The following is a 26,826-nucleotide window of genomic DNA, read 5'->3' as shown; positions in this document are numbered from 1 at the left end:
TAAGTGAGAGAGCAGCCAGCCACCGAGCGAGACTTTCTTCGCGGCGGCTGGCTGCTCGCTCATGGGTCACCCCCCCAGAGTGGAACCCGGGGCAGACCACCCCATCGCCCCTCCCTCGCTACGCCCCTGTGAGACCTCCAATTTTGCTCAGCAAATTTGAAATAAATGTTTGCAGCTGCCAGGGATGACTAAGCACTCAGACTTGGATATTTCTTGCTACTAAATGCATGATCCATAAGGCTTTTCGCCACCCTTGTGCCGTCTTGGAAACAACTCACGCAGAGGAGGAAAGTTTCCAAAGTAGCAAGTGCAGTGAATCTGTTGACGGCCTTGGATGAGAGCCTAGATCCAAATTTCCATTCAGTTACGCAAGTCACTTTGTCAACGCACTTCAGCTTACACTCAAAGTTGTTGGAAGGATGAAATGGGATAATTTCACATATGCTTTGGAGCATGGAATACAAATACCAGAGCAAAGTCCAATCTGATCCTGTCAGGGTGGATAAAAATAAATGATTTTTTAAAAAATATATATATTAAAAAACAGATTTTTTTTTCACTTAAATCGGATTTTTTAATTTAAATTGGATTTTTAAAATAAAATCTTTCTAAACATACTAGTTACAGGTAGGTAGCCGTGTTGGTCTGATGTAGTCGAAACAAACAAACAAAAAAATCCTTCCAGTAGCACCTTAGAGACCAACTAAATTTGTCATAGGTATGAGCTTTCGTGTGCATGCACACTTCTTCAGATACACTGAAACAGAAGTCACCAGACCCTTATGTATAGTCAGAGGGTGGGGAGGCGTATTACTCAGAAGGATGGTGGGAATGGGTGATTGGCTGATAGGAGTGGTAAACCTGTTGACGACTGTTAACGACTGCAATTGGTCTTGCAGGAAAAAGCAAGGGGTGAGATGGCTAAAGAAAGCTTTATCATGTATAATGAGATAAGAATCCAATGTCTTTATTCAGACCAGGTCCCTCCATGGTTTTAAGCTTGGTAATGAGTTGCAATTCAGCAACTTCTCTTTCCAGTCTGCTTCTGAAAATTTTCTGCAATCTGTCTTGTGATTCCTGATGTCAGATTTATGTCCATTTATCCTTTGGCGTAGGGTTTGGCCTGTTTGTCCAATATAGAGAGGTGAAGGGCACTGTTGGGATTTGATGGCATACACAATGTTAGAAGATGAGCAATTAAATAGTCCTGAGATGGTATGTTTAATGTTGTTGGGGCCAGTAATGGTGTTGTCCGGGTGTATGTGGCAGCAAAGTTGGCGTCTGGATTTATTGCAGGCTCTGGTACCAGTGTCCATGTTAAGCCTGATGGTTGTATTATTGTGGGTGAGGAGTTGTTTAAGACTGGGTGGCTGTCTGTAGGCAATGAAAGGTCTTCCTCCCAGAACTTGAGAAAGGGAGCTGTCATTGTCCAGGAGAGGCTGTAGATCTCTGATGATGCGCTGTTCTGTTTTAACTTGGGAGCTGTATGTGATTACTAGTGGTGTTCTGCTATTTTCTTTTTTGGGTCTGTCTTGCAGCAAGTTGTCTCTGGGTATCAGTCTGGCTCTGTTGATCTGTTGTTTAACTTCATCGGGTGGATATTTTAGTTCTAAAAAGGTTTGCTGTAGATCTCTTAGGTGAGAGTCTCTGTAGAGTTGGAACAGATGCGGCTGTAACGTAGGGCCTGGCTGTGTACAATGGATTGTTTGGTATATGTTTGGGATGGTAGCTAGAAGCATGTAGATATGTTTGTCGGTCAGTTGGTTTTCGGTATAGGGTGGTGTCTATATGCCCATCCTGTATTTTTATAGTAGTGTCAAAAAAATGTATTTTAGATTTTGTTGTAAGCAATGGTGTTTTCTGGTCACATCCGTTTGGATTCTGTGGCGGAAGCAGTCAATGTACAGATCTAGTGTGGTATTGTGTCCCTCAGGAGGGGTCCATATGGAGTCCCTTTTCATGTAACATTTTTTCGGTGGTAATTGGTGGTCAATGTTCTGTTCATTAATGTGTTGGGAGGGTGGTGGTTGTTCCCCAGTAGGTTGAGAGATGTTGTGTTGTGAAGATGTTGTTTGTTCTACTTTGTCTTGTACTTGTGTGTGTTGAAAGTACTCCTTCAGGCGTAGACGGTGGAAAAATGCTTCCCGCAGAAATGAATCATGTGCGGGGATTTGGCAGGGCAGAATGATTGTTGATCTTGTTGTCTTGATTTGTAGCCTGTAGGTTGGAAAGCTTAGAGAGTTTTTTGTTTTTCTGTTTTTTTCCAGTAACTCCCGTTGAGAGTGGTAAATGGTTTGTTTTTCCTTGTGGAACTCTTTCCAAGCTGGTTGATTCCTGATAGAGTTGTCCAGTACAGATATTTCCTCCTTTATTAGCTTCTGTTTGGATCAGATGTTTTAGCAGCTTCTTCGAAAAAGTGCGGCATAGTTTCCTTGCATATTCAGTAGGATAAGTGGATTGTAGAGGGTTCTTAATTCTAAGACCCTTGGGTTTAATGTCCAGGTTCTTGCATTTAGTCAGAAAGAAGATGTCAGTCTGTACCTGTGCAAGTTTCTTGGTGAGGTTGATGGACTTCCATTTCATGCGGCTCAATGTGGTGCCCTCCATAGTACTAGTTACAGGTAGGTAGCCGTGTTGGTCTGACGTAGTCGAAACAAAAAATTTAAAAAAATTCCTTCCAGTAGCACTAAACTAAAGATAGTTTTCTTTTTAAGTTACATTACAGTCCAAAGGCTATTCATCAGGAAATAAGCATTTGTTTTAAGTTTTTCATGTGTGCTAAAACTCAAACTAAGTTGTTGTTGTTTTTTTAAAATGGTTTAACCACATCAGTTAACGAACATGGATACATATGCTATAATGCTATTGTTTTAGTTAAATAAATTGTTTAAATTGTTATTAAGGAAATTATTCTTTTTCTCCTTCCAATAAAGTACAGCAGAAAAGTTGTCCAAATATAAACCGTTAACTTATTAAACCTCACAATAATTTCATAATTATTTGTCTATGTATTTCTAATAGTATAACCAAATCAGTAATCTTTGATATAACTGTAAAAACTACTCTAAAAATTTATTATTCCAAAAATGAAACCTTCATCTGGTTGTAAATATTAAGATTGTAGCAGCAAGAATGTGTCTTTCTGTAAAAAAAAAAAAAAAGATTTAAATCAAGTCTTACTGAATAGTGATTTAAATTGTGATTTAAATCAATTTGATTTAAATCAAATCCACCCTGGATCCTGACCTCACACTGTGGCCAAGCAGCTGCCCCTGAGAAGCCTGCAAGTGGGACGTGGAGCCAACTAGCCCTCTGTCTACCTGCGATTCCCAGAATGTTAACCATGCTAAAGAACTTCAGTGGGTCACTGGGTCTTGAGTACAGTGGTGCCTCCACTTACGAATTTAATCCATTCCGAAGGCACCTTCATAAGTTGAAAAATTCGCAAGTCGAAAAACGCCATTGGAAACGCCATTTCCCATAGGTATGCATTGGAAACGGAAAAATTCGTAAGTTGAAGCAACCCCATCTAAAAATTTGTAAGTCGAAAAATCCCTATCTAAAACCGCCGCGGTTTCCCCCCGGATGTCGAGACATTCGTAAGCGTGCGGCCATTACCCCCATTCGTAACTTGAGTCGTTCGTAAGTCGAGGTACCACTGTAGAACTAATATTGGATAAAACCAGTTGTCAATTTATTTTATGAGGGAAGGGAGTTGCACCAGCCCCCATCCTGTTGACTTGGGTCGTCTTTTTCTGCGCATCGAGTTACAATATGAGATGGTTACGGATTTGGCTATGTAAAAAACTGTTCACCCAGATTCAGCTATGCAGACATGCAGTAGCTCTTGACTAAGCATGCAAAGATCTTGTCACATAAGCAGTGCCAGATTTACATATAAGCTAAACAAGCTATAGCTTAGGGCCCCACTCTCTTGGGGGCCCCAAAAAAATTTAAAGGGGAAAAAAACTGGATGTACATTTCCAAAATATATGTTAAAAAGCAAATAAAATAAAACCTTCATACAACAGCAGTGTTTTGTGTTGTGTAGGCTCCTATGATGTAAGTAATGGCGCCTTCTAGCCTGCTCCCTAAAATATCACTGGTTTGCTCATTTCTATATATAGGGTGCCTGCCTTCTGCATGTGCAAATGGTTTTAGATACCTGTTAGGTCCATAAATTATCATATACAGTGGTACCTCGGTTTACAAACACAATTGGTTCCGGAAGTCTGTACTTAACCTGAAGCGAACTTTCCCATTGAAAGTAATGGAAAGTGGATTAATCCGTTCTAGACAGGTCCACAGAGTACTTAAACTGAAAATACTCAAACCAAGGTGTACTTAAACCGAGGTATAACTATAGCATACACTCAACACAAAAAAACAGTGACAATTTGTTGTTGACAAAGGACAGCTGGACATATAAAGGGCCCCATTACCTTCAGTAGCTTAGGGCCTCATCAAACCTAAATTCTGCCCTGCAGATAAGTGGTGATAGTTGTTTGGAACCTGATGAGCTGGTAAGAGGGAAGAGTACATCTCTTCGCCTGCTCCAGAACAGCCAGATACACAACTGTATGGAAATACGCCGTCAAACCACATTACAAACAGACCTCAATATTTAAGCATGAAATGCAGAAATGAGGGAATGGGCGACATTACTAACCATACAAATATGTATGGCTAGAGGGCGGGGGGGACCTTCATTTTTGCAAGTACATTAGTGCAAATATTTGTGTGGCAGAACTTTATTAAAGAAAGCAATACAGTACAGCTCGCTTGCTGCATGAGTCCCGTTCCAAATCTCTCTCTCTGTGTATATACATATAATTATTGAGGCAGATATAACAAGTAAGCATTGTGAACAGAACTAATGTAGGCCTATTCCAGGGTTGTGTTGTACAGAACATAATGTTAAAAACAAAATGATAAAAGTTTTTTGTTTTTTTAAAGGAAGTAAGACAGTGACTTCCACCCCCAGGAAATTCTGCTTTTTAAAATTGTTGCTTCTGATTCCTCGAGGTGGGGTGGTCATTGTTGCTGGTTTTCAAGTTCAGGCGATCTATGAAGGGAAATGCAAATTGTAATTGGTGTGCCTAGAAATCATTGATGCTAATACACCAAACAGTAACAAATATATTTTTGCTTAACTCATTTTTGGGTTGTTGGTTTTTTTCCTGCATCGAATTTCATACAGTGCTCATCTATTTCAAGGCCTATTCAACAAGGGCTCATCATCAACACTTCCATTGTGCCACGATTTCTAGGTGCAGGTCTGTGCTTTGTAGGCATGGGTCCAAGCAGTGTTTTTGTTTCTGTCCCACCTCCTTTCCTGGGAAAATCCACTGTTTACCGCCGAATCAGAAAATCTGTGGATAACCCAATTGAGGTTTGTTGTTCTGGTTCAGTGGTAAACAGCAGGTTTTCCCAAGGAAAGCGGTGGGACAAATAAAAGCAATCAGAAGTGTGGATGAGCCCTAATGTTTTGCATCAGGGAATTTAGAAATGGACAAGTACTCTTATCTTCATGTCTCAAGTCAGAGTAGTAAGGTTAAGTACTTATATAATGATGAAAAATTAGTTCCTGACAGAAATGGACAGGCTCATTAACTTGGAAACTACCTGAGATCTTCCACATACAAAAAGCTTGGGTAATTTTTTGAGTTGATCTTAGAGCTTGGGAAAATGACGTCTTCATCCAGGCATAGGCAAACTTGGCCTTCCAGGTGTTTTGGGACTACAATTCCCATCATCCCTGACCACTGGTCCTGTTACCTAGGGATGATGGGAGTTGTGGTCCCAAAACAGCTGGAGGGCCGAGTTTGCCTATACCTGCATTAAAGTGTTCCTTCAAACACCTCTTCTCGTTCCTTACATGCTATCAGCAGTAGAGGTGATGGTCAGTGAGACAACAGGAAGGAGAGGTTTTCCCAATTTTCCTTCCTGCTCTCCTTCCTTCCTTCCCCGCTTACCCCCTTCCTTCCTCTGCCCTGTCTAACATTGTGGGAGACCATGGGAGATGTAGCTCTCCCAAAGAATGCTTCCCCCATTCAGTCTAAAGGAGCAAAGCCGAGCTAAACACTCCTGTTTACTGTATATCCTTTTTCTGGTCTTTGAAGTAAAGATACATATATACAGATCCTCAACCATATCACCATGCAAGCTAACGCTGCCACGTAAAACCCACAGCCTCTTCCCCTGACTCCCACAGGTTCAGAATCGGACCCTGAAAGTCATACAGGGCAGCATCAGGACAGGCGCAACATCAGGAACACAGGCACAATGAAAGCGGTGCCCTAGAGACTGTTATTCCCATCTCTACATTCCTGAACCAGTGGAATGGTTCAGCAAGTCATACACTCAGCCTTGCTGGTGTTGCTATGGTAACACAGTGCACCTGGCATCCTTATCTCAGAACATCTGGATGTGGGGTGTATGTGCTGCTCAAGACAGTGAGACCAAGCACAGTGCAATTTAACCCATTGTTCTCGTTATGCCAACACCACCTAGGTGAAATGTCAATCTAGTCATAATGTTCATACTAACCTGAACATTTGGGGAGAAGGGAAGTGTATGCTTTTCTTTAAATTGCCTCTGAGCAATTGGGCTGGCATGTTGAGGAGGTAATGCTCTTTCCTGAAGAATCTCTTAGTTTTCTGAAAGGCAGAATACCATACTCAAAAGGACATCAACCCCAACAACAGAAATGCATTAAGGTGACACTAGGCTTACTGAAGCGGAAGATATATGCCTCTAATTCTACAAGGTACACTAGGCAGTGCAGCTAGAGGGAGTCAGCGCTTGGGCAGAATACTTGTATACTATTGGACTGTACCTTTGTTTAAGAATTGCTTCAGGCAAATGGCATAACAACGGTCTTCACAAGGTACACCTTGGTGGAGTGCCAGAGGTTTTTTTTATTTTCAATCACTGTCCACATGCCTCTGATGATACTACAGTGTGTGGTGATTCGCAGTGTCAGAGGAAAAAATATCCAAGACTCATTATGGCTTGCTTGCTGGATTTTCTGGAAGAAACATCTGCTGAGCTTTGTGTTACCTTACCAAACGTAACTGTTTGCCACCATGGTAATAATACAGAACTCAGCTGTGAAAAAGTTACGATGGTATCAGAGTATTTTAGCAGACCGGTGCAGAACTGTACTGAGCTTTCTAGTATAGCCAACTTGGATGCACCTGATTCTAGCGAAGATCAAAGAGCCAATGGAGACAAGTGTTTAGTTTTCTTGAACCGCCTTGAACCCAAATCCACCTTCTCCCAGGGATCTGTGTCCTCAAGGCTGCCACCACCTCCATCATGTTGGAAGGGAACCTTGGATTGGAATGGAAGTGAAGAGCATTCTGGTGTCAGACCGGATCCAGTTGGCTCTGATCCAACTACAGTTAGATAAGGCAAAGACTGCAGTCTTATGGATACTTACCCAAGAGAAAGCCCTATCGACCAAATGGAGGAGTGGCATCTCAGCAATGGGACTTAAGTTAGCAGTAGCTATCTTGCTTCATTGGCTTCAATGAGACTTCCAACGCTTGTTTACCAGTGGCATACGGTGAATATTTTTGCAGGGGGGCAGTTAGGGCCAGAGGTGCCAGCTTGCCAGGGTGATTGGGGTGGGGGCTGGCATCATGATGCTGATGTTGCATGTGTGCGCATCACACCTCCTTCCCTAAGCCGGGCAGAAGCTTTCCGGGCTTTGGGAAAGATGGGCCAGGTCTCCTTCCCAATCCAGTGGACAGCTATTATCTATTAGAGTTGCCAAATGTTCCCTGCTCCTTAATTACAGTATGTCAGGCTGATGTAAAAAGGCACAGGAATGGGAAAGGTTTTTGTTTTTGTTTTAAAGGCAATGCTATTCAATTTTCATGACAAAAGCAGCAGAGAGGACAAAAAGTAGAAGATGATCTCGCAACCAATGTTCCGTGAGTACGGAATATATATGAGAGCACCCCTTTGCTACTCCATGTGGTCCAGCACCATCCCCAGATACCATTGACCATAAACCCAGATCTGTTCACTTATCTTGTTCAGCACTATTGGCCAGAATTAACCACAGGGTTAAAATCTTAGGTTACAGGCTGATGACACAACAGAAAAGAAGATGCACATGAAAAAAGCTGAATCATTTGACCTCTGATCCATAGCAGATATGGGAGAAATTTTCATGTTGGCCCTTATTTATGACATTAATGAGTGGGTATAAAAATAGATAAGAGTCCGTTCTCACTGACAGAATACCGATCAGCTGTGTCTGAGGTTGCATATCTGAGCACAGAGGGACTCACTAACCTGGCAGCGTGAGCCGATTTGAGGATTCTGGTAATGGTGCGGGTTTCATAAGTTGTTTTGAACCTTTAAAAATAAAAAGAGGGTGAATTATAGTAGCATCTTCAAGTATATTCATGTTGTGATTTAGTAGATTGGTCCCAGCTCCTGCCCACCTAGCAGTTCAAAAGCACGTCAAGTGCAAGTAGATAAATAGGTACCACTCTGGTGGGAAGGTAAACGGCGTTTCCGTGCGCTGCTTTGGTTCGCCAGAAGCGGCTTAGTCATGCTGGCCACATGACCCGGAAGCTGTCTCCTGACAAACGCCGGCTCCCTCGGCCTATAGAGCGAGATGAGCACGCAACCCCAGAGTGGTCCGCGACTGGACCTAACTGTCAGGGATACCTCTACCTATATTCCTATCTACTGTGGCAACCGTAGATAACTGGCGTGGATTTGGTGGAAATACGGGTGCATTGCTGCAGTTACAATGTTCCCAGTATTAGCCCTAACACCAAATCATGGGGTTTTGGGGAACCATTTGTCCCTCCCATTAATCTTCAAACCACACCCTCCCTCTTAGCCCTACCCCTTTAAACTAAAACAAATGTTGACCAACATGGCAACCCCGCATTGTAAAAGAAAAATACAAGCTTTAGTATTTCACTAGTTGCCTTTTTATTTTTGGCCACAGCAAACTTAGAGACTACTTAATCTGCTGTTGTATGTGTACTTACTTGGGGGTAAGTTTCACTGAACCCGCTGGGGCTTAGTTCTGACTAGACATTTATAGGCTTGCACTCCACTGGAACACATTTCTGCCTTTCAGGCTTCACCAAGGAACACTTTGATGGTTACATAACCTGATATGGGCAGCAGCGAGTTTCTGCTGCAATAACTGTATTCCTCAGCATATTTTTACTCAGACATAAGCACCACCACTGAACTCCGTGGGACTTCTTCCCTGATCCTGGGAAGCATGCACAGGATTGCAGCTTTAACTGGTTAGTCTTAAATGCCACTACGCAGGACCATTAACATGGGAGCTATTTTATTTTCTCAGGTTTTAATCAACACTTTGTGGTTGGTTTTTTTGGCCTGCTTTGGAACTGCTATTGTTACACTAGGTATTGAATTTGGATCTAGACATTTTACTTAATTAAAACTGAGGTGGGGGGGGGAGAGACATGGGACCTAATAATCTTCTTGCCCTAGGGGTAAGGAATATCACCCACTGCAGCTTGTTCACTTTTACATCTTACAAAAATGTGGAAGGACATTAAGTGGACTTGGCCACGAAGCTTAGTGGGTGACCTTGGGCCAGTTGCTGTTTCTCCGGCTAACCTGCTTCAAAATAAAAAAAAAATCCTTCAGTAGCACCTTAAAGACCAACTAAGTTTTCTGTAATAAAACAGCAGGAACCACAAGACAGAGAAACCAGTAGGAGAACACTTCAATCTCCCAGAACATTATATACAAGATCTCAAAGCAGCTGTTTTATTACAGAAAAATTTCAGAAACAGACTGGAAAGGGAAGTTGCTGAATTGGAACTCATTACCAAGCTTAAAACCGTGGAGCCAACTGGGATGAACAAAGACATAGGACTCTTATCTCATTATGCATGATCAAGCTTTCTTTAGCGCCTCAGCCCTTACTTTTTCCCCGCAGGACCTATTGCAGTAATCAGCAGTCGTTAACAGCCATCTACAGGTTTACCACTCCTATCAGCCCATCACCCATTCCCACCCACCCCCACCACCCTCTGAATATACATAAGGGTCTGGCTCTTCTGTTTCAGTGTACTGTATCTGAAGAAGTGTGCATGCACACGAAAGCTCATACCAAAATAAAAACTTAGTTGGTCTTTAAGGTGCTACTGATGGAATTTTTTTATTTTGCTTCGACTCAGACCAACACGGCTACCTACTTGTAACTATAACCTGCTTCAGTGTTGTAGCCAGAGGCGCCAGCTTCCAAGGAAGATTGGGGGGGGCTAGGAGGAGTTAGGGGTGGAGCTAAACGCGGCAGTGGTGTGGCTTCAGTGGCCGGTGGCTCCTCCTCCTCCTCCTGCCACTGCCACCGGCCAGGGCTGCTTCCCCACTCCTTCCCCTCAACAGCCAGCCACTGAAGTCACGCCACACTCGGCTCTGCGCTCAGCCTTCCCCACCCGCTTTGAACACTGGAGGGGGCAGCCCTGTCCCCCAAAATATGGGGAGGAGGGCTCTGTGCCTACAAGTGGGTGCCCCTAGTTGTAGCCAATATAAAGGAAGAGGTGCAAATTGCAAATATATAATGTAGCATTGCTTGCACAGAGGAAAATAAAAATGCACACAGCCAGAATAGCAAACTGTACTAAGCTGGAAAGTCTAATGGTCTAACTCAGTATAAGGCACTTTATAAGGCTCGGTTAATTTCATTGTACACAGGTTGTACATTGACAATAAAGGTATTATTATTATATTATTATTATTCCTATGTTCCTGTCAGAGGCAGATTTAGGGGTGTATGGCAGGTTTGCATGTGGCTGACAGGGCCATATAATCTTCTGCTTGCTTCTAAAAATTCCTGAGCACACCCCTTTGCTATAGCGTTACAAAAGACCGGCCACAAACTCCGATAAACGATTTTTTTAAAAAGTAAAGAAGTCATTTTTTCTGAGAAGATTCAGGAGTTTTGTTTTTTGTTTTTCCCTCAGAAAGAAAGAAGGCAGCATTTGGAAAAAATCCCCTCCAAATATTATCCGCCAATTATTATTCATTTTGTGTGGGGTGGTCAGCATTTCCCCTTCACAATGCCCCCGAAATGACACTTGGTTCCACATAATAATAATAATAATAATAATAATAATAATAATAATAATACCGGTAATAATAATTTATTTATACCCCGCCCATCTGGCCGGGTTCCCCCAGCCACTCTGGGCGGCTTCCAACAAAACATTAAAATACAGAAATCAAACATTAAAAGCTTCCCTAAACAGGGCTGCCTTGAGATGCCTTCTAAAGGTCTGGTAATTGTTGTTCTCTTTGACCTCTGGTGGGAGGGCATTCCACAGGGTGGGTGCCACTACCGAGAAGGCCCTCTGCCTGGTTCCCTGTAACTTGGCTTCTTGGAAGCTGGTGTGGAATTGATCCTGTAGAAATGGGGTAGAATCCAGCCCCCATTTCTTTGACCACATATAGGTGTGCCTCCAGGCCTCTGATGTCGCTAGATGGAGTGGGAAGGAGCCCCACACTGCTAAAGGCAATGGCAGAAGGACCTTTAATTCCCTCCCGTTTCATGCAGCGAAAGAAGTATGTCATCTGTGAACAGTTATAATGCCCCCCCCCCAAAGACAGTAATGGTGACGAACACTCTCGGCCAGCTCCATTATTCCATTAGATAAGCTAACCCGCTTTTGCACAGAACAGGAATCCATACCAATTGGAGATCTCATTGCTTTTATTTGGTAATAAGGAGAACATACAGGAACTCATTTACAGAAAAAAAAACTGAAATGCTGGAAAATTGTTTTATACATTTAGAGACAACAAGCCTCTTCCTCCCAATAAAAAAATTACAATGAACACGTTTCTTTAAATTAATTCCCAGAACAGTTGAGAATAGTCAGCACCGCCTGCCCACGCCACTTAAATTTTGTCTCTTAAGATGAAACAAACCTAGTGTGTTTTTCTCTGGGTGGTCTTCAGCGTTCTTCTTGCTTTAGCAATTAAGTTGAATGGCATTTTTCTAATTGGACAGAGCAACGTATTTTTACAATGCCCATGGGTTACAAATTAACATAATTTCCTAAGGCCTCTTCACACATTCCATTTTTAGGGGCACACCTAAGATGTTTTAGGAGCACACCTAATTGAGAATGAGGCAAACCTATTTGCAAATGTTTGTGTCAGACAGGTACACCCAGATTTCTCCAGAGTGCACCCTTGGTGGGAAACCTATGAAATGTCCCTAAGTTTTAGTTCAGATATCTCCATTGTAAAGTTCTGGCTAAAATCCTAAATAATGTCCTTAGATCCTTGCATGAGGCAAACTTAAGATATATATATATTTATTACAAAAGCAAAGTGCTTAGTTTTGATCCCCCCCTTCCCTGACCCAGGTGGCGCTGTGGTTAAACCACTGAGCCTAGGGCTTGCTGATCAGAAGGTCGGCGTTTCGAATCCCTGTGACGGGGTGAGCTCCCGTTGCTCGGTCCCAGCTCCTGCCAACCTAGCAGTTCGAAAGCACGCCAAAATGCAAGGAGATAAATAGGAACCGCTACAGCGGGAAGGTAAACGGTGTTTCCGTGTGCTGCTCTGGTTTGCCAGAAGCGGCTTTGTCATGCTGGCCACATGACCTGGAAGCTATACGCCGGCTCCCTCAGCCAATAATGCGAGATGAGCGCGTAATCCCAGAGTCGGTCACGACTGGACCTAATGGTCAGGGGTCCCCTTTACCTTTACCTTTACCTTCCCTGACAAAAGCTCAACTACATCCATTGGGACAGATATGCTCCCAATTAAATTCTAGGGCAAGTTGATCAAGTGATGCAGGTAAATAAAAAATAAAAAAAAGGTAAAGACTAGTATAGTAACCACATCATTTAGTGTCTTTCCCCCAAATTCTACTTTTCCACTAGGAGAAGAATGGCGGCTGCGGGGGGGGGGGCAGGGAGCAAATTCTGGCATCTAGAGCAGAACACAAACCCTGTTGCCTCAGTGAAAAGCTCCATTGAATCTAGTACCAAGCAAGATGCCTCTGAGAAGCCCATAAGCAAACAGGGTGTGATGGCAACAGCCATTTCCTTACGTTGCTCCCCAGCAATTGCTGGGCAGCTGGGATTCGCTATAGTCCAACTAGTAGCCCTCTACAGACTTATCCTCTGTAGGTTTGTCTAATCCTCCTTTAAAAGCATCCAAACTTACGGTCCTTCGCTACATTATGCAGCAGCAAATTCCACAAGATAATAATTAGTTAACTACACGTCATGTGAAAAAGTGCTTTCTTTTATAGGTCCCTTTCACACGCACTAGATCCAGCACTGACTGAGTAAAATTTAGTTTATTTGATAAGAGTCTAGCAGCAATTCTGGGTGGCAGGTTTAGCACACATTAAATAACCGCCGGGTTCAATTTCTTTCGTATTTTTTTAAACTATGTAAGCAGTGAATCAGCACAGTAGGATATTAATGATGCTGCTTATGTCTTACAAATGCGAGTGTAAGGAATTGGATAAAAAAAACAGGAGTTACAGTACATGTCGTTCTGCTGAGGCAAGAACAGTTATAAAACTACCGTAGGTGCTAAGGAAACAGAATACTCTATTTTCTTAAGAGGGACTCTTCCTAAATGTCAGGAAACTTCTAATGTCTCTTTTTGTTAAATAAAAACAACCATTTTTATTCTTTGTACAAGTGATGTTGCTAGAAAAAAGCAAGTGATGAACTAATTTAGATCTCTACATTCAAAGAGCTTCAAACTTTGAGGCCATTGGACCTGCATTATGCAAAGGAAGGTTCTTTGACAATCCTTGAATACAAAATCTGGGGACAAGTATTGTGGTCCTCTTTTAAAAAGGGGGGGGGGTACTTTCTCTAATTTCTTTCAACTTATACAGAGCTTTTCCGCATTCTGCATTTAATGCAGAATTTCCATGTCTCATTCGCTCACATTTTATGGGGAAGTCCAGCTGATGTTCTTATTTAATCCTGTATTTTCCGGTGATTGCCTCATGCTTTCCACAACTGCAGAAAATCCAATTTCTTAAAGAAGGCCTTCTCTGCACTATACATTTTAAGCAATATCAAATCACTTTGAATTTTCATGGATTCCCTCATAGAATCCTAGAAACTGCAATTTGTTTAGGGTGCTGAGAGTTGCTGGGAGACCCCTATTCCCTTCAGAGAATTACCATTCTAACTATCAACCCCTCTTCCCTGGGAACTCTGGAAAATGTGGTGCTCTAGGGGTGGGGAGCAGGGGTCCCCTAACAACTCTCAGCACCCTGGACAAATACAATTTAAAAGTAAAGAAAATTTAAAAGTGCTTTTTGAACTGTATTTTTCAGCAGAAGCCTTCAAAGTGCTTACTCAAATGTCAGAAACACAGCATATCTAGCAATAGATACACCAGTGAATCCACAGAGGTTTGTGGGAATATAAGAAATCTCCAGGAATATAAGTAATCTCAACAGCTTCAGCAGTGTGATGCAGCAGCTAAAAAAGCCAATGCAATTCTGGGCTGCATCAATAGGAGTATAGCATCTAGGTCAAGGGAAGTAATAGTACCACTGTATTCTGCTCTGGTCAGACCTCACCTGGAATACTGTGTCCAGTTCTGGGCACCACAGTTCAAGAAGGATACTGACAAGCTGGAACGTGTCCAGAGGAGGGCAACCAAAATGGTCAAAAGGCCTGGAAACGATGCCTTATGAGGAACGGCTTAGGGCATGTTTAGCCTGGAGAAGAGAAGGGGTGATATGATAGCCATGTTCAAATATATAAAATGATGTCATATAGAGGAGGGAGAAAGGCTGTTTTCTGCTGCTCCAGAGAAGCGGACACGGAGCAATGGCTTCAAACTACAAGAAAGAAGATTCCACCTTAACATTAGGAAGAACTTCCTGACAGTAAGAGCTGTTCGGCAGTGGAATTTGCTACCAAGGAGTGTGGTGGAGTCTCCTCCTTTGGAGGTCTTTAAGCAGAGGCTTGACAGGCATATGTCAAGAATGCTTTGATGGTGTTTCCTGCTTGACGGGGTTGGACTGGATGGCCCTTGTAGTTTCTTCCAACTCTATGATTCTATGAAAGCCTAAATATCCTTAGGGACACAGATAGCTGGGTTTGTGACAGGTGTGCAGACCACCAGTTGCAAAGGTTGTGAATGTCAAGCATAAGGCTTACAAATTGCTATAAGCTGCTTTGGTGATTCGTAAGCTTAATTTGAAATTAAGCTAGATGTAAACTCATTGGTGTCTCTGGTACAGTGGTACCTCTACTTACGAATAACTACTTATGAATGTTTCTACTTACAAACGGAGCTCCATCCGCCATCTTGGATGCAGTTTAGATAGGATTTTTTCTACTTACGAATTTTTAGATACTTACGAATTTTTTCTCCCAATGCATTCCTATGGGATTCAACTTACAATTTTTTTCGACTTATGAATGTACGTTCGGAACGCATTAAATTCGCAAGCAGAGGTACCACTGTATCTTCTCTCTTTTGCACCATGGATATCAGCTTATATTATGCATGGACTGTTAAGGGTGGTATTCTTTTGTTAAAGTTATTGCTATGAATTTGCTGTGGCCTTTGGCTAGAACAATAACCTCATTGATTGATTGATTGATGAGGTTTTCAGTAACTGCTAACTATGATGGTTGAAGTGAGTTTGGAACTTCCCCTGCATGCAAAGGATTGAGCTGATGAGACCAGTTGTGGGTCCAGTGGTCAAAGAAGGCGGTTTCTGCATGTGCCAGAGAGGGAAATGAGGGGCAGATGGAGCTCATTAATAATAATAATAATAATAATAATAATAATAATAATAATAAATTATTTATACCCCGCCTATCTGGCTGGGTTCCCCAGCCACTCTGGGCGGCTTCCAACAAAACATTAAAATACAGAAATCCATCAAACATTAAAAGCTTCCCTAAACAGGGCTGCCTTAAGATGCCTTCTATTGGTAATTGTTGTTCTCTTTGACCTTTGGTGGGAGGGCGTTCCACAGGGTGGGTGCCACTACTGAGAAGGCCCTCTGCCTGTAACTTGGCTTCTCGTAGTGAGGGAACTGCCAGAAGGCCCTCGGCGCTGGACCTCAGTGTCCGGGCAGAACAATGGGGGTGGAGACGCTCCTTCATCAACCTGGGAAGGTAGCCCATCAAGGAGAAGGAAGACTCTGACCCTAAACCTTCACTGTCTGGCAGGATATCTTGGCAGGAGAAAAGGCTAAGGAGTAAACCCTACACAAATCTGGAGTGGAGTCTCCTAAGACGGTTGGATGGTGCCTTGTACGCTGGTGCTGTAAGTATTGCTCCGCTTTCCTTTGGACCACATCAACGAGGTTGGGGGGGGGGCTTGTCGTCTGGGTAGCCTAGGACCTCCATACACACTGCCCAGGCTTGCACCCCGGGAAGGTTTCCTCGGCGCTGCTAATGCAGCAGTTTGACTCTATGCAAGAGGTGCACTCCATTGTCTCCCAAGGCAGATGGATGCCGCCAACAGCCACCTGCAGTATCAGAGTTGGTGTCCCTCTGAATGTTGGCTGTTGGGATCACAGATGGGGAGAGCACTCTGGCATGCAAGGTCTTGCTTGTGGGCTTCTCTTGGACACCTGGCTGGTACTGTGAGAATGGGATGCTGCATTAGCTGGGCCTCAGGGCTCTTACGCTGCTGTGTCTATGCAGAAGAGGCATTGTAAGAGGAAGAAATAATTTGCAGCACACTGGAAATGTCTGTAATGCTGGCTGTAATTACAGAAACAACGGGGTAGAAGCTATTCCAAATTAAGAAAGATGGCATGCTAGGCATAGCAGAGATCCATGGGGTTTATATTACTGTTGATGCGGCAGAAGGAAAATTTGTGCCACCCCGGTGCATCTAGGCAGGTTCTCCCTCTCTCTCCCTCCCCCCCCCAAAAAAAATCTGGAGTAAAATTAAATTATGTGCTCACAAGCTAACAGCACTCCCTCCAGCGTTTACCATGTGTGTCTCCTAAAAGCCATAATATATAATTACAATATTATTTCCATATACGTAGGAGAGATAACCTTGCTAGTGATGTGCCCAAAGCCACATAGTACCGTAAGTCACTGGCAGAAAATCCTTCAGTATGTACATACGTACTCCATGACATATTATTTATTTTCATTTACAAATGGGGACTGAGACAATGGCTTGTCTATGGCTGGCACCTCCCTTCAAACACCTCCCTTTCAGCACCCTAAATGCGAGGAAGTTCAAAGGTTTGTGAAGGGTATGGAATAATAAATTTCTGCTGACCTTTAGGAAAAGGCCAGAGCAGCCTTCAGATATTGAAAAGAAAAAGTAACCAGCATCTTTGTATATGAAAATGGAGAAATATATGAAGTTTTAAAAAAAACAAAACCTGCAATTTCTGTACTTAAAATGTAGGACAAGTACAAAGGTGTTGGGTTTATATAGTGATGCTATCCTAGAACTGGAACTGCCCTTTCTAAAATCAATTTTTTGAAAGGAAAGAAAAAGAAGGAAGGAAAGAAAGAAAGAAAGAAAGAAAGAAAGAAAGAAAGGCTACAGTCTGCAATGCTCAGTTATCTGGGAATAAGTAACATTAAAATAAGTGAGACTTACTTATGAGTAAACATACAACGGATCAGACTGTACTCATCAGGATCAGAAAGTCCACTCCTGTTTAGTAAAGTATTTAAAATTCCTTCTTCATAAAAATTCTTTGGTCTTGGGATCTTAGAATCTTTGATCTTAGAATCCCTGAAGAGCTAGGACTCAGATAGCCTTGGGCAAATATCTATTTTTTTAAATCCTCAAGCTCCATATTTTCCAAAATAGTATCAAAGATGAGAAAGCAAATGTTACTTTGCACCTGAGGCTTACTGATAAGGTGTAGATACCGTTGCAAGTCTATACTACAAACCTGAACACCTTTTAAACTGGTTTAATACAATTTGCGAGTGTGCTCAGATCTAAGGATTCTCAGCCTTATGGCAAAGATGGCGGTTACCAGCTCTGTGAAAAGTCATGAGAGTTAAACCGGGCAATCAGAAAAATCAAATAATTTTGCAATCTTATGTGAATTTACATTTTTTATTGGTGGGGTGGTGGAGGCTGGTGTATATGCGATGTGGGGCAAGCAAAAAATCACTAACCTGGGCAGAATTCTGTGCGGTCCAGCATTTCATTTAAAAAGTTCTTAACCAGCATAATCTTCCTCCCATCAGGTTATCAACCATATGCCACCGAAGGATCCCTTTGGCATGCAAATGCTTCACAGAAGAAGGCTGCTGTTTGAGTTAGGAACCCGTGAACAGGCCTATACAAGCCCACTCAGAAGTAGACATTGGCTTACTTTGAGGTAAAGTGGATTGCACCCTAAGTGCGAAAGCAGGCTGCATGAAACCCTGCTTGGATTCGGTGCTTGTCATGCCCACCACAGTTTGGATAAACCAAACATCGGCCTCACTGAAATCAGGATTTATCCCCAAGCAAATCAGCATAGAACCAGGGCATCAAACGCAAAGATTAGCTCCTTTGCCATGCACCATGATGGGAGAAGCAATTGCCTCTGGGAGAGAAGCTGAAGGGTGGGCATTACAGTATTTTGGAAGCTTAGTGCAAGCTTTAAAGTGTTGAGATGCAACTTCTACATCCCGCTTATGCCTCTGATGGGAATGCATTGCATTGCATTCTGTTTGCCTGTGCTGGATAATTAACTCCCCCAGTTCATTCAGCAATAAAACTTCAAAGGAGGCATTGATAGGCTTCCCCAGAGTGTTCTTTGGGTCAAAATAAAAGGCTATAAGTAACAAGGGTGTGTGTGGATAGGATGCACTTTTTTTAAAGTGCTTATTACAGAAATCAACAGAAACAACGCTTTCTTTCCCCCAGAGGTTGAGCGACATTCCTGCTACAGTACCAAGCCAACGAAACTATGGCTCAAAACGAAAGACAATCAAAGGTACACAAAATCAAGGAGACGTCTAGCAAATGAAATCTATTGAATGTATTTTTTTTCTTGAAAAATACTATAAAGCTGTCTAGGAATTCAGCAATTTGCTTATTTGTAAAATAGCCAGAATTCTTTTTATTTATATATATATATATATAAAAGAATCTGCAGAAACCCCAGTGCTCTAAATCATGGCTTTCAAATAACAATTCAAGGTTTCTTCTTTCCTTTTCCTTTTTTTGTGCATTAAAATAACTCATGGAAACAACTGTGTTTTTTCCCCAAGTCTCCTTCCACGGATGTGCCAAAGTCTCTCTGCTTCACCATGTCAGAATATTTTTTGCAAGCTGCGACTCAAAAGTTCTCACATTTGCTTGATCTGCAAGTCCCGAGTCATTTTGCTAAGGGGAAATTTCATTTAAAAAAAAACCCAAAAAATCACTTGCATGAAGAAGGAGAAAAACAAAAACAACCAACCCCAAAGTCCCAAAATGAAAAACCCCCAAGTCATTGACCTCGAAGTAGCCAGTGAGAGGAACAAGAAGAAGCAGGTGCTTTAGAAGCTGCATAATGCCCTCCCCCAGAAACTGGTCTTTGTGGAAGGAGGAGGAGATCAGTTAGAATGATGAAAGAAATTTGCAGTCCCTTTTGGATTACAATATGTGTGGTTTTGTTTTTTGTTTTTACTCTTCTGTATCTGGAAAAGAGAGAGAGAGAGAAAGAGAAAGAGAGAGAAAATTGTCAGTGCTCCTTCCTACTGACCAAGAAGTTGGGACGGGGGGGGGGGCAGAAAAGGGGGGGAAATCCTACACTAACAGGGAAATTCTTCAATGGCTAATCATTACGTAGCCTAAACACCATGTATACAAAAGAGAGGTATCAGCCGACTTGGGGGAAACCCCACAATTTGTGGAGGCACAAAGAAGCTTTTGAAAACAAACCTTAAAGCAGGGTATTGATCATGCATAGAATGCCAATGGTCTGTTGTTGGGATTGAGCAGGGAAGAGGGGCATGGAACCCTGAGCAAGAGCAGCATTCAACATGTCCCTTGTCCCTTGTTTTTTAAAACTATGTGATTTGTACAATTTTTGACACTTGGATGGGTATTTCCCCACTGACTTCAGGCCGCTTGGGGCCTGTATGCATTCTGCTGTGGAGTAACAGATTGGGGCATAGGAAGCCAGACTCTTGGTCCGTTTAGCTTCGTTGTCTTGCCTTTAACCAACAGGGTTTTGAACTGGACTTCTCCCCAGTCCTACCTGAGATGGGATCTGGGAAAGCATGGGCTCAACCATGGAGCTATGGCTTCCTCCTAGAAGATCAGGTAAGTCTCACAGCGGGAAGACTTGCAAAGTCCCCGTGCCCTAATGCTATTGGCTTCTTTTAAAGCTCAAGTTAGAACAATGGGAGCAAAAAAATCACACATCTTCCCGGGTGCATCTGTTTTTGTCCTTGGGCATCAAACAATTGGCACAGGTTTCAGATTGCTGGCTGTGGAAGTCAGCCTGGCTCTTCCCTAATGCAAAAGCCCCACACACTTCTGCAAAAAGAAAACTAAAAAGGAGAATTCCCAAAAGCTACATCAAACACAATGGGAGGGGTTCTGAAAATGCAGGCAGTCCCAGCACAGGAATTCTAACCGACCTTGGTACTTATGGAATAAACAATATCAGATTTGGCCTTCTTCTAAAATGCTACTTGCCTGACTTCTTTTCATATCAAGCATAGGCAAACTCAGCCCTCCAGATGTTTTGGGACTACAACCCCCATCATCCCTAGCTAACAGGACCAGTGGTCAGGGATGGTGGGAAATGTAGTCTCAAAACATCTGGAGGGCCGAGTTTGCCTCTGCCTGGTTTACATCCTAGAGTTAAACCCCCTACTATATCTGACCAACAAGCTGCACTAAAAATAAATTAACACAAAACATATGGTAAAATAAAGCTTTAGCCAAAGTTTCTCAGATGAGAATTTTCAGCACAAATCTGGGGGCAAGAATTTTGTTTCTTTCTACAATAACTGCAATGTTTGCATCAAATTTGCTGTCCAATTTTGAGGAGGTGTCTTTTTTGTTCAGCACTAACAAAAAGTTTTACAGACACACACACACACAAATTAGAATCTGTTGTGACTGGATGTTACAACATAATGGCAAACAATATAAATGGATTTGTAAGTGGGCCCTAACCGATTGCTGCACTGATATATATTTCAGGAAATGTCTGCTATACTTTTCTGCCCCCAAAGAGTCCCCAGGGCAGTTTTGAGATTAAGCACATGTGATTATTTATATACAGTATGTACATTTCTTTCTTTCTTTGTATTGTTCAGTAAACTTAATTTTGCTCACTTGTGTAAGCAAGTTCCTGGATTCCATTCCAGTTAGTGGGGATTAGGAAGGAATTTTGCATGTCGGAAACTCTACAAAATGGTAATGACTGCCAACAGCCGCTGGGAGCCTATCACTAAACACACAGAGAGAGACTTTGAATTATTTCCCACCAAGAGCGTTCCACCAATGCAGGGCTCAACTGACAGTCTCACTTCTCCTCCATAACTACTAGACATGAGGATACATGATTCGCCACTGTTGAAAACCACTGTGGTGGACAACATATGGAAGAAATGCAGTAAGTGTGTTCTTATTTCACATTAACTAGGACTTTGTCATCATGGAGGGCTGGCTACATCTAAAAATCCTTCTAAAAGTACTTAAGATGCCTTGAAAAGTGTTGATCTGAAATAGCAAGAGCATGTCACTGTGATCCAGCAAGGAGACTGGTGGATCGGACCTAAGGAGGATTCAAACACGGACCAAGCCATACATTCATTGGGGGGGTGGGGTGGGGGTCATTTGGCAAAGCCAGCTGTCTTTCAACCTCATGTAAATAGCTTTGAACTAAAAGTAGCCATGGCATATCAGACATTAGTAACACATCGAAAGCCCTTAGTGAAGACAATGAAAATTAAAGACTTAATATGGCTGATCGCTGAAGAATTGATGCTTTTGAATTATGGTGCTGGAGGAGACTAGAGAGTCCCATGGACTGCAAGAAGATCCATTCTGAAGGAAATCAGCCCTGAGTGCTCACTGGAAGGACAGATCCTGAAGCTGAGGCTCCAATACTTGGCCACCTCATGAGAAGAGAAGACTCCCTGATGTTGGGAAAGATTGAGGGCACAAGGAGAAGGGGACGGCAGAGGATGAGATGGTTGGACAGTGTTCTCGAAACTACCAACGTAAGTCTGACCAAACTGCGGGAGGCAGTGGAAGACAGGAGTGCTTGGCCTGCTCTGGTCCATGGGGTCACAAAGAGTCGGACACAACTAAACGACTAAACAACAACAACTGACATGGAAAGTACTGTGTAAATAACAAGCAACACACACACAGTTTTCATATGCTAACACAAGTCATTTGCATGGCACCCAATACATTCCCGCCACAGACTAACAGTTCCCCCCTTCATTTGAAAGCACTGTCTCTTCCTTTTTCTTGAACCCTTTCCCACCAACATCACCCAATTCCATCTCTCCCTTGACCATTTTACTGACCATTTCCAAATGGCAGTGATCATTCAACTGGCCAAATTCATTCAGCCGGTTGTTTTGATTTTGGTGACATTGTACAACAGCCGTGAACTGCCAGTTGAGGGTTTATTCTTCCCTCCCATGGGACACAGAATAAATAGGGGTGTGTACACAGTCCTAGGATAACAATTGAAGGTAAAGGTAAATTAGGTCACTTGGACAGTTAAGTCCGTCGAAATCAACTATGGTGTGCGGCACTCGTCTCACTTTTCAGGCTGAAGCAGCCGGCGTTTGCCCACAGACAGCTTTCCAGGTCATGTGGCCAGCATGACTAAACCACTTCTGGTGCCCGGGACACTGTGAAAAGTGCCAGAGCACACAGAAACGCCATTTACCTTCCTGCTGCAGTGGTACCTATTTATCTATTCACACTGTTATGCTTTTGAACTGCTAGGTTGGCAGGAGCTGGGACCCAGGAACAGGAGCTCACCCCATCGTGCAGATTTGAACTGCCGACCTTACGATCAGCAAGCCTAAGAGGCTCGGTGGTTTAGACCACAGTGCCACCCATCCTGAACTACGTTCCATCAGTCATTCCCTGCACATAGAGACATCCACAGATGTCCCCATCAAAAGTGGTAAGCAATAGAAGCTGATTATCTATGGGAAAATACATTATGGGGAAATGGATGAATCCTTTCATCAACATTTCAATTTAGTCAAGAGGTTCAGTGCAGTGTTATATATCCCCCCCCAAAAAAAAGTAATGGCATTGAAAGCATATAGTTACAGAATCCTGTTCCATGCCGCTCTGTGTTTAATTGTGAAAAAATGGTTTACTAAAAGTAGATCCAGGGGGGGGGAGGGATTTTGGAAACAGGTACATGAAGCCACAGGGCAACTGTATTTGGTAGCAGTCATGTGCGTGCCATAACTTTCAATTCATGGTATCAATGAGCTTTTACTGTAGGACCAATCTAGATGGGACTTTAACAGACCCTCCAAGTGTCCCTATTTTCCAGGGATGTCCCTGATTTAGGACAGCCATCCCGGTTTCTGATTTGATCCCAGAATGTCCCGTGTTTTCATTGGAGAAATGTTGGGAGGGTATGCTTTAAGATGTGCTTGGCCCCTGTGTGCTTGTTTTTTAATTTTGCTTTGTTTTGTTTTTACTAAATAGCATCATTGAATGGATAGATGGATGGGTCCAGATTAAAAAAAACAGCATTGTGGAGACAGGGGCATGAAAATTTTGCTTTGTTGCAAGACTTAAGTGCCTGGCAAGCTCACTTGAGAAATACATTTTGTGCAAACAAATGAAAATGAATTATTTGGCCCACAGTTTTACATTCTTGGAGGCCAAGGAAGGACTAGCAGAGGCAATCAAGGCATTCAGGGTCAAAAGTTAGTTAGTGGGTGACCTTTGAGATTAAACATATTGGAAATATAGGAATTGAAGCTCAGACGTTTAAAATTATACTTCTGTAGGGAAGTGCAGTCATAAATCAAGTTTGTGAAATACATTATGGCCACTAGATGGAAGCATTGCTTGCTTCCTTATGACATGCTGTGACTGTTTTTCCTTGCCTCCAGTTTTCCTTTGCCAAGAACATGGATTCATGTTCATATTCATAGTTTAATACACTATTGAAATGCAGCAAATGGTTAGGCACAAACGTGGCAAATTTTCTGTACAGTTGGGATATGCACTTACCCCTCATATTGAGGTTACTGTTGATCAGGGGTAGGCAACCTAAGGCCGGGGGCTGGATGCGGCCCAATCGCCTTCTCAATCTGGCCCACAGATGGTCCGGGAATCAGTGTGTTTTTACATAAGTAGAATGTGTCCTTTTATTTAAAATGCATCTCTGGGTTATTTGTGGGGCATAGGAATTCATTCACACACACACACACACACACACAAAAATATAGTCCAGCCCACCACATGGTCTGAGGGACGATGGACCGTCCCACAGCTGAAAAAGATTGCTGACCCCTGCTGTTGAGTAATGGCCTAATCTGGATAATCAAAGAATTGTAGAGTTGGAAGTGAACCCTGAGGGTCATCTAGTCCCACCCCCTGCCATGCAGGAATCTCAGCTAGAGCATCCATGACAGATGGCCGTCCAACCTCTGCTTAAAAACCTCCAAGGAAGGAGAGTCCACCACCTCCCAAAGGAGTCTGTTAATCCATACAACCCTTTGAGCCCATGCAATCACCAACTGAAGTTCAGAGCAGCTCATTTAAAAGCCCATTTAAAAACTCCTCAGCTGCCACATGTTCACATGGTTGTGTGAAGGAGCACTTCAATGCTTTTGGAATGAAAATGAAACATAAAACCTGCAGCACTATTCCAGTATCACAAAATATTTGACCGTATGTCTGTCTCTACTCCCAAAGAGTTTATCCAGGTATGTGGGTTCCGTGTATACCTACTGAAAAGGGAAAAAAGGTGAAGGACCCCTGGATGATTAAGTCCAGTCAACTATGGGGTTGTGGCGCTCATCTTGTTTTCAGGCCAAGGGAGCCGCCCTTTGTCCACAGACAGCTTTCCGGGCCATGTGGCCAACATGACTAGACCGCTTCTGGCGCAACGGGACACCGTGACAGAAACCAGAGCACACGGAAACGCTGTTTACCTTCCTGCTGCAGTGGTACCTATTTATCTATTTACACTGTTGTGCTTTTGAACTGCTAGGTTGGCAGGAGCTGGGACTCAGCAACAGGAGCTCACCCCATCGTGCGGATTTGTACTGCTGACCTTACGATCAGCAATCCTAAGAGGCTCGGTGGTTTAGACCACATCGCCACCCATCCTGAACTACATTCCATCAGTCATTCCCTGCACATAGAGACATCCACAGATGTCCCCATCAAAAGTGGTAAGCAATAGAAGCTGATTATCTATGGGAAAATGCATTATGGGGAAATGGATGAATTGTTTCATCAACATTTCAATTTAGTCAAGAGGTTCAGTGCAGTGTTATATATCCCCCCCCCAAAAAAAGTAATGGCATTGAAAGCATATAGTTACAGAATCCTGTTCCTTGCTGCTCTGTGTTTAATTGTGAAAAAAATGGTTTACTAAAAGTAGATCCAGGGGGGGGGGGTGCGAGATTTTGGAAACAGGTACATGAAGCCACAGGGCAACTGTATTTGGTAGCAGTCATGTGCGTGCCATAACTTTCAATTCATGGCATCAATGAGCTTTTACTGTAGGACCAACCTAGATGGGACTTTAACAGACCCTCCAAGTGTCCCTATTTTCCAGGGATGTCTAGTGGTGCCTATTTATCTACTTGCACTAGCGTGCTTTCGAACTGCTAGGTTGGCAAAAGCTGAGACAGAGCAACGGGAGCTCACCCCGTCACGGGGATTTGAACCGTTGACCTGATCGGCAAGCCCAAGAGGCTCAGTGGTTTAGACCACAGCACCACCTGCAGTGGTGGTTGGTGCCCATTAGGACTTGTGGGGCAGAAAGCAGGGGGTTCATCAGTAGTTGGTGCCAGAGTTAAATAGTCTTACTGTGTTTTCATTTGTTGGAAGCTACCCAGAGTGGCTGGGGCAACCCAGTCAAATAGGCAGCATATAAATACTAATAATAATAATTATTATTATTAAGACCGCAGGTAGTGCCACCGTCTGGAGGACGGCAGATTTGGTGGCTGGCTGAGGGCAGAGGTGTCACTGGGGCAGTGCCCCGTTGAACCAGCCTCCACTCCTTCCTACACTGGATTTTGCCATTCCAATGGTACGTGCCAATGCGAGGCACTAACAAAATGAATCTGAAACTGATGGCGCGGAACTTAATTTCTAATAGTACGGTGCACAGAAGGAGCTAGCTATTTTAAAATTAAAATCATGATAAGCAGTCTAATTAACTCCTGGGGGGATATAATTTGCAAAATGAGATAATTCCACTTCATTGGTGGCCACGGTACACACGCTGCCTTTGAAAGAAAAACATTGGCAAACAATGGTGTTTGCACGGAAAGGGTAGCAAATGTTCTGTTTTCTGAGAGCAGCTGTGCACAGGGCAAAGCTATGGAATCAGGCCCAGATGTTTTACTGTTTCCTTCAAGAACATATCCATATGTTCCACTTCCTACGTTCCATTTTCATACAGATTTCAAGTCATTGATAAGAGGGCGCACATTTCTAAACAAGTGGGGGGGGGAGACCGGCTAGAGTTGACTTGAAATTATCAATTGTTGTTTTGGAGTGAAAATAATAATAATAATAATAATAATAATTATTATTATTATTATTATTTATACCCCGCCCATCTGGCTGGGTTTCCCCAGCCACTCTGGGCGGCTTCCAACAGAAATATTAAAATACACTAATTTCTTAAAGATTAAA

The 26,826-nt window shown here is 42.9% G+C and overlaps 1 protein-coding gene across 5 annotated transcripts in view; it reads right to left on the bottom strand.

Moving 5' to 3' along the window:
* Positions 1-26,826, bottom strand: part of PDE1C (phosphodiesterase 1C) — a 300,153-nt gene that overhangs the window by 1,388 nt on the left and 271,939 nt on the right. For 2 of the 5 annotated variants that reach the window (XR_009558360.2, XR_004693428.3), the window contains exons 17-19: positions 8,308-8,370; positions 6,550-6,659; positions 4,736-5,065 (exon numbers count right to left, since the gene is read on the bottom strand). Coding sequence is in view for 3 of the 5 variants with exons in the window: in XM_088653444.1 (XP_088509570.1) it covers positions 8,308-8,370 (63 nt within the window). In the remaining 2 variants the exon portion in view is untranslated. Of the gene's footprint in view, positions 1-4,735; positions 5,066-6,549; positions 6,660-8,307; positions 8,371-18,966; positions 19,629-26,826 lie in introns of those variants that run through there. The other 3 variants (XM_088653444.1, XM_035129012.3, XM_088653441.1) reach the window with 2 other exon arrangements.

The sequence above is a fragment of the Zootoca vivipara genome, chromosome 11, assembly GCF_965207765.1.
Source record: "Zootoca vivipara chromosome 11, rZooViv2.hap1.1, whole genome shotgun sequence".
Lineage (NCBI taxonomy): Eukaryota > Metazoa > Chordata > Lepidosauria > Squamata > Lacertidae > Zootoca > Zootoca vivipara.
The sequence above is the reverse complement of the archived record's forward strand: the minus strand, read 5'-3'. Positions and strand labels throughout refer to the sequence as shown.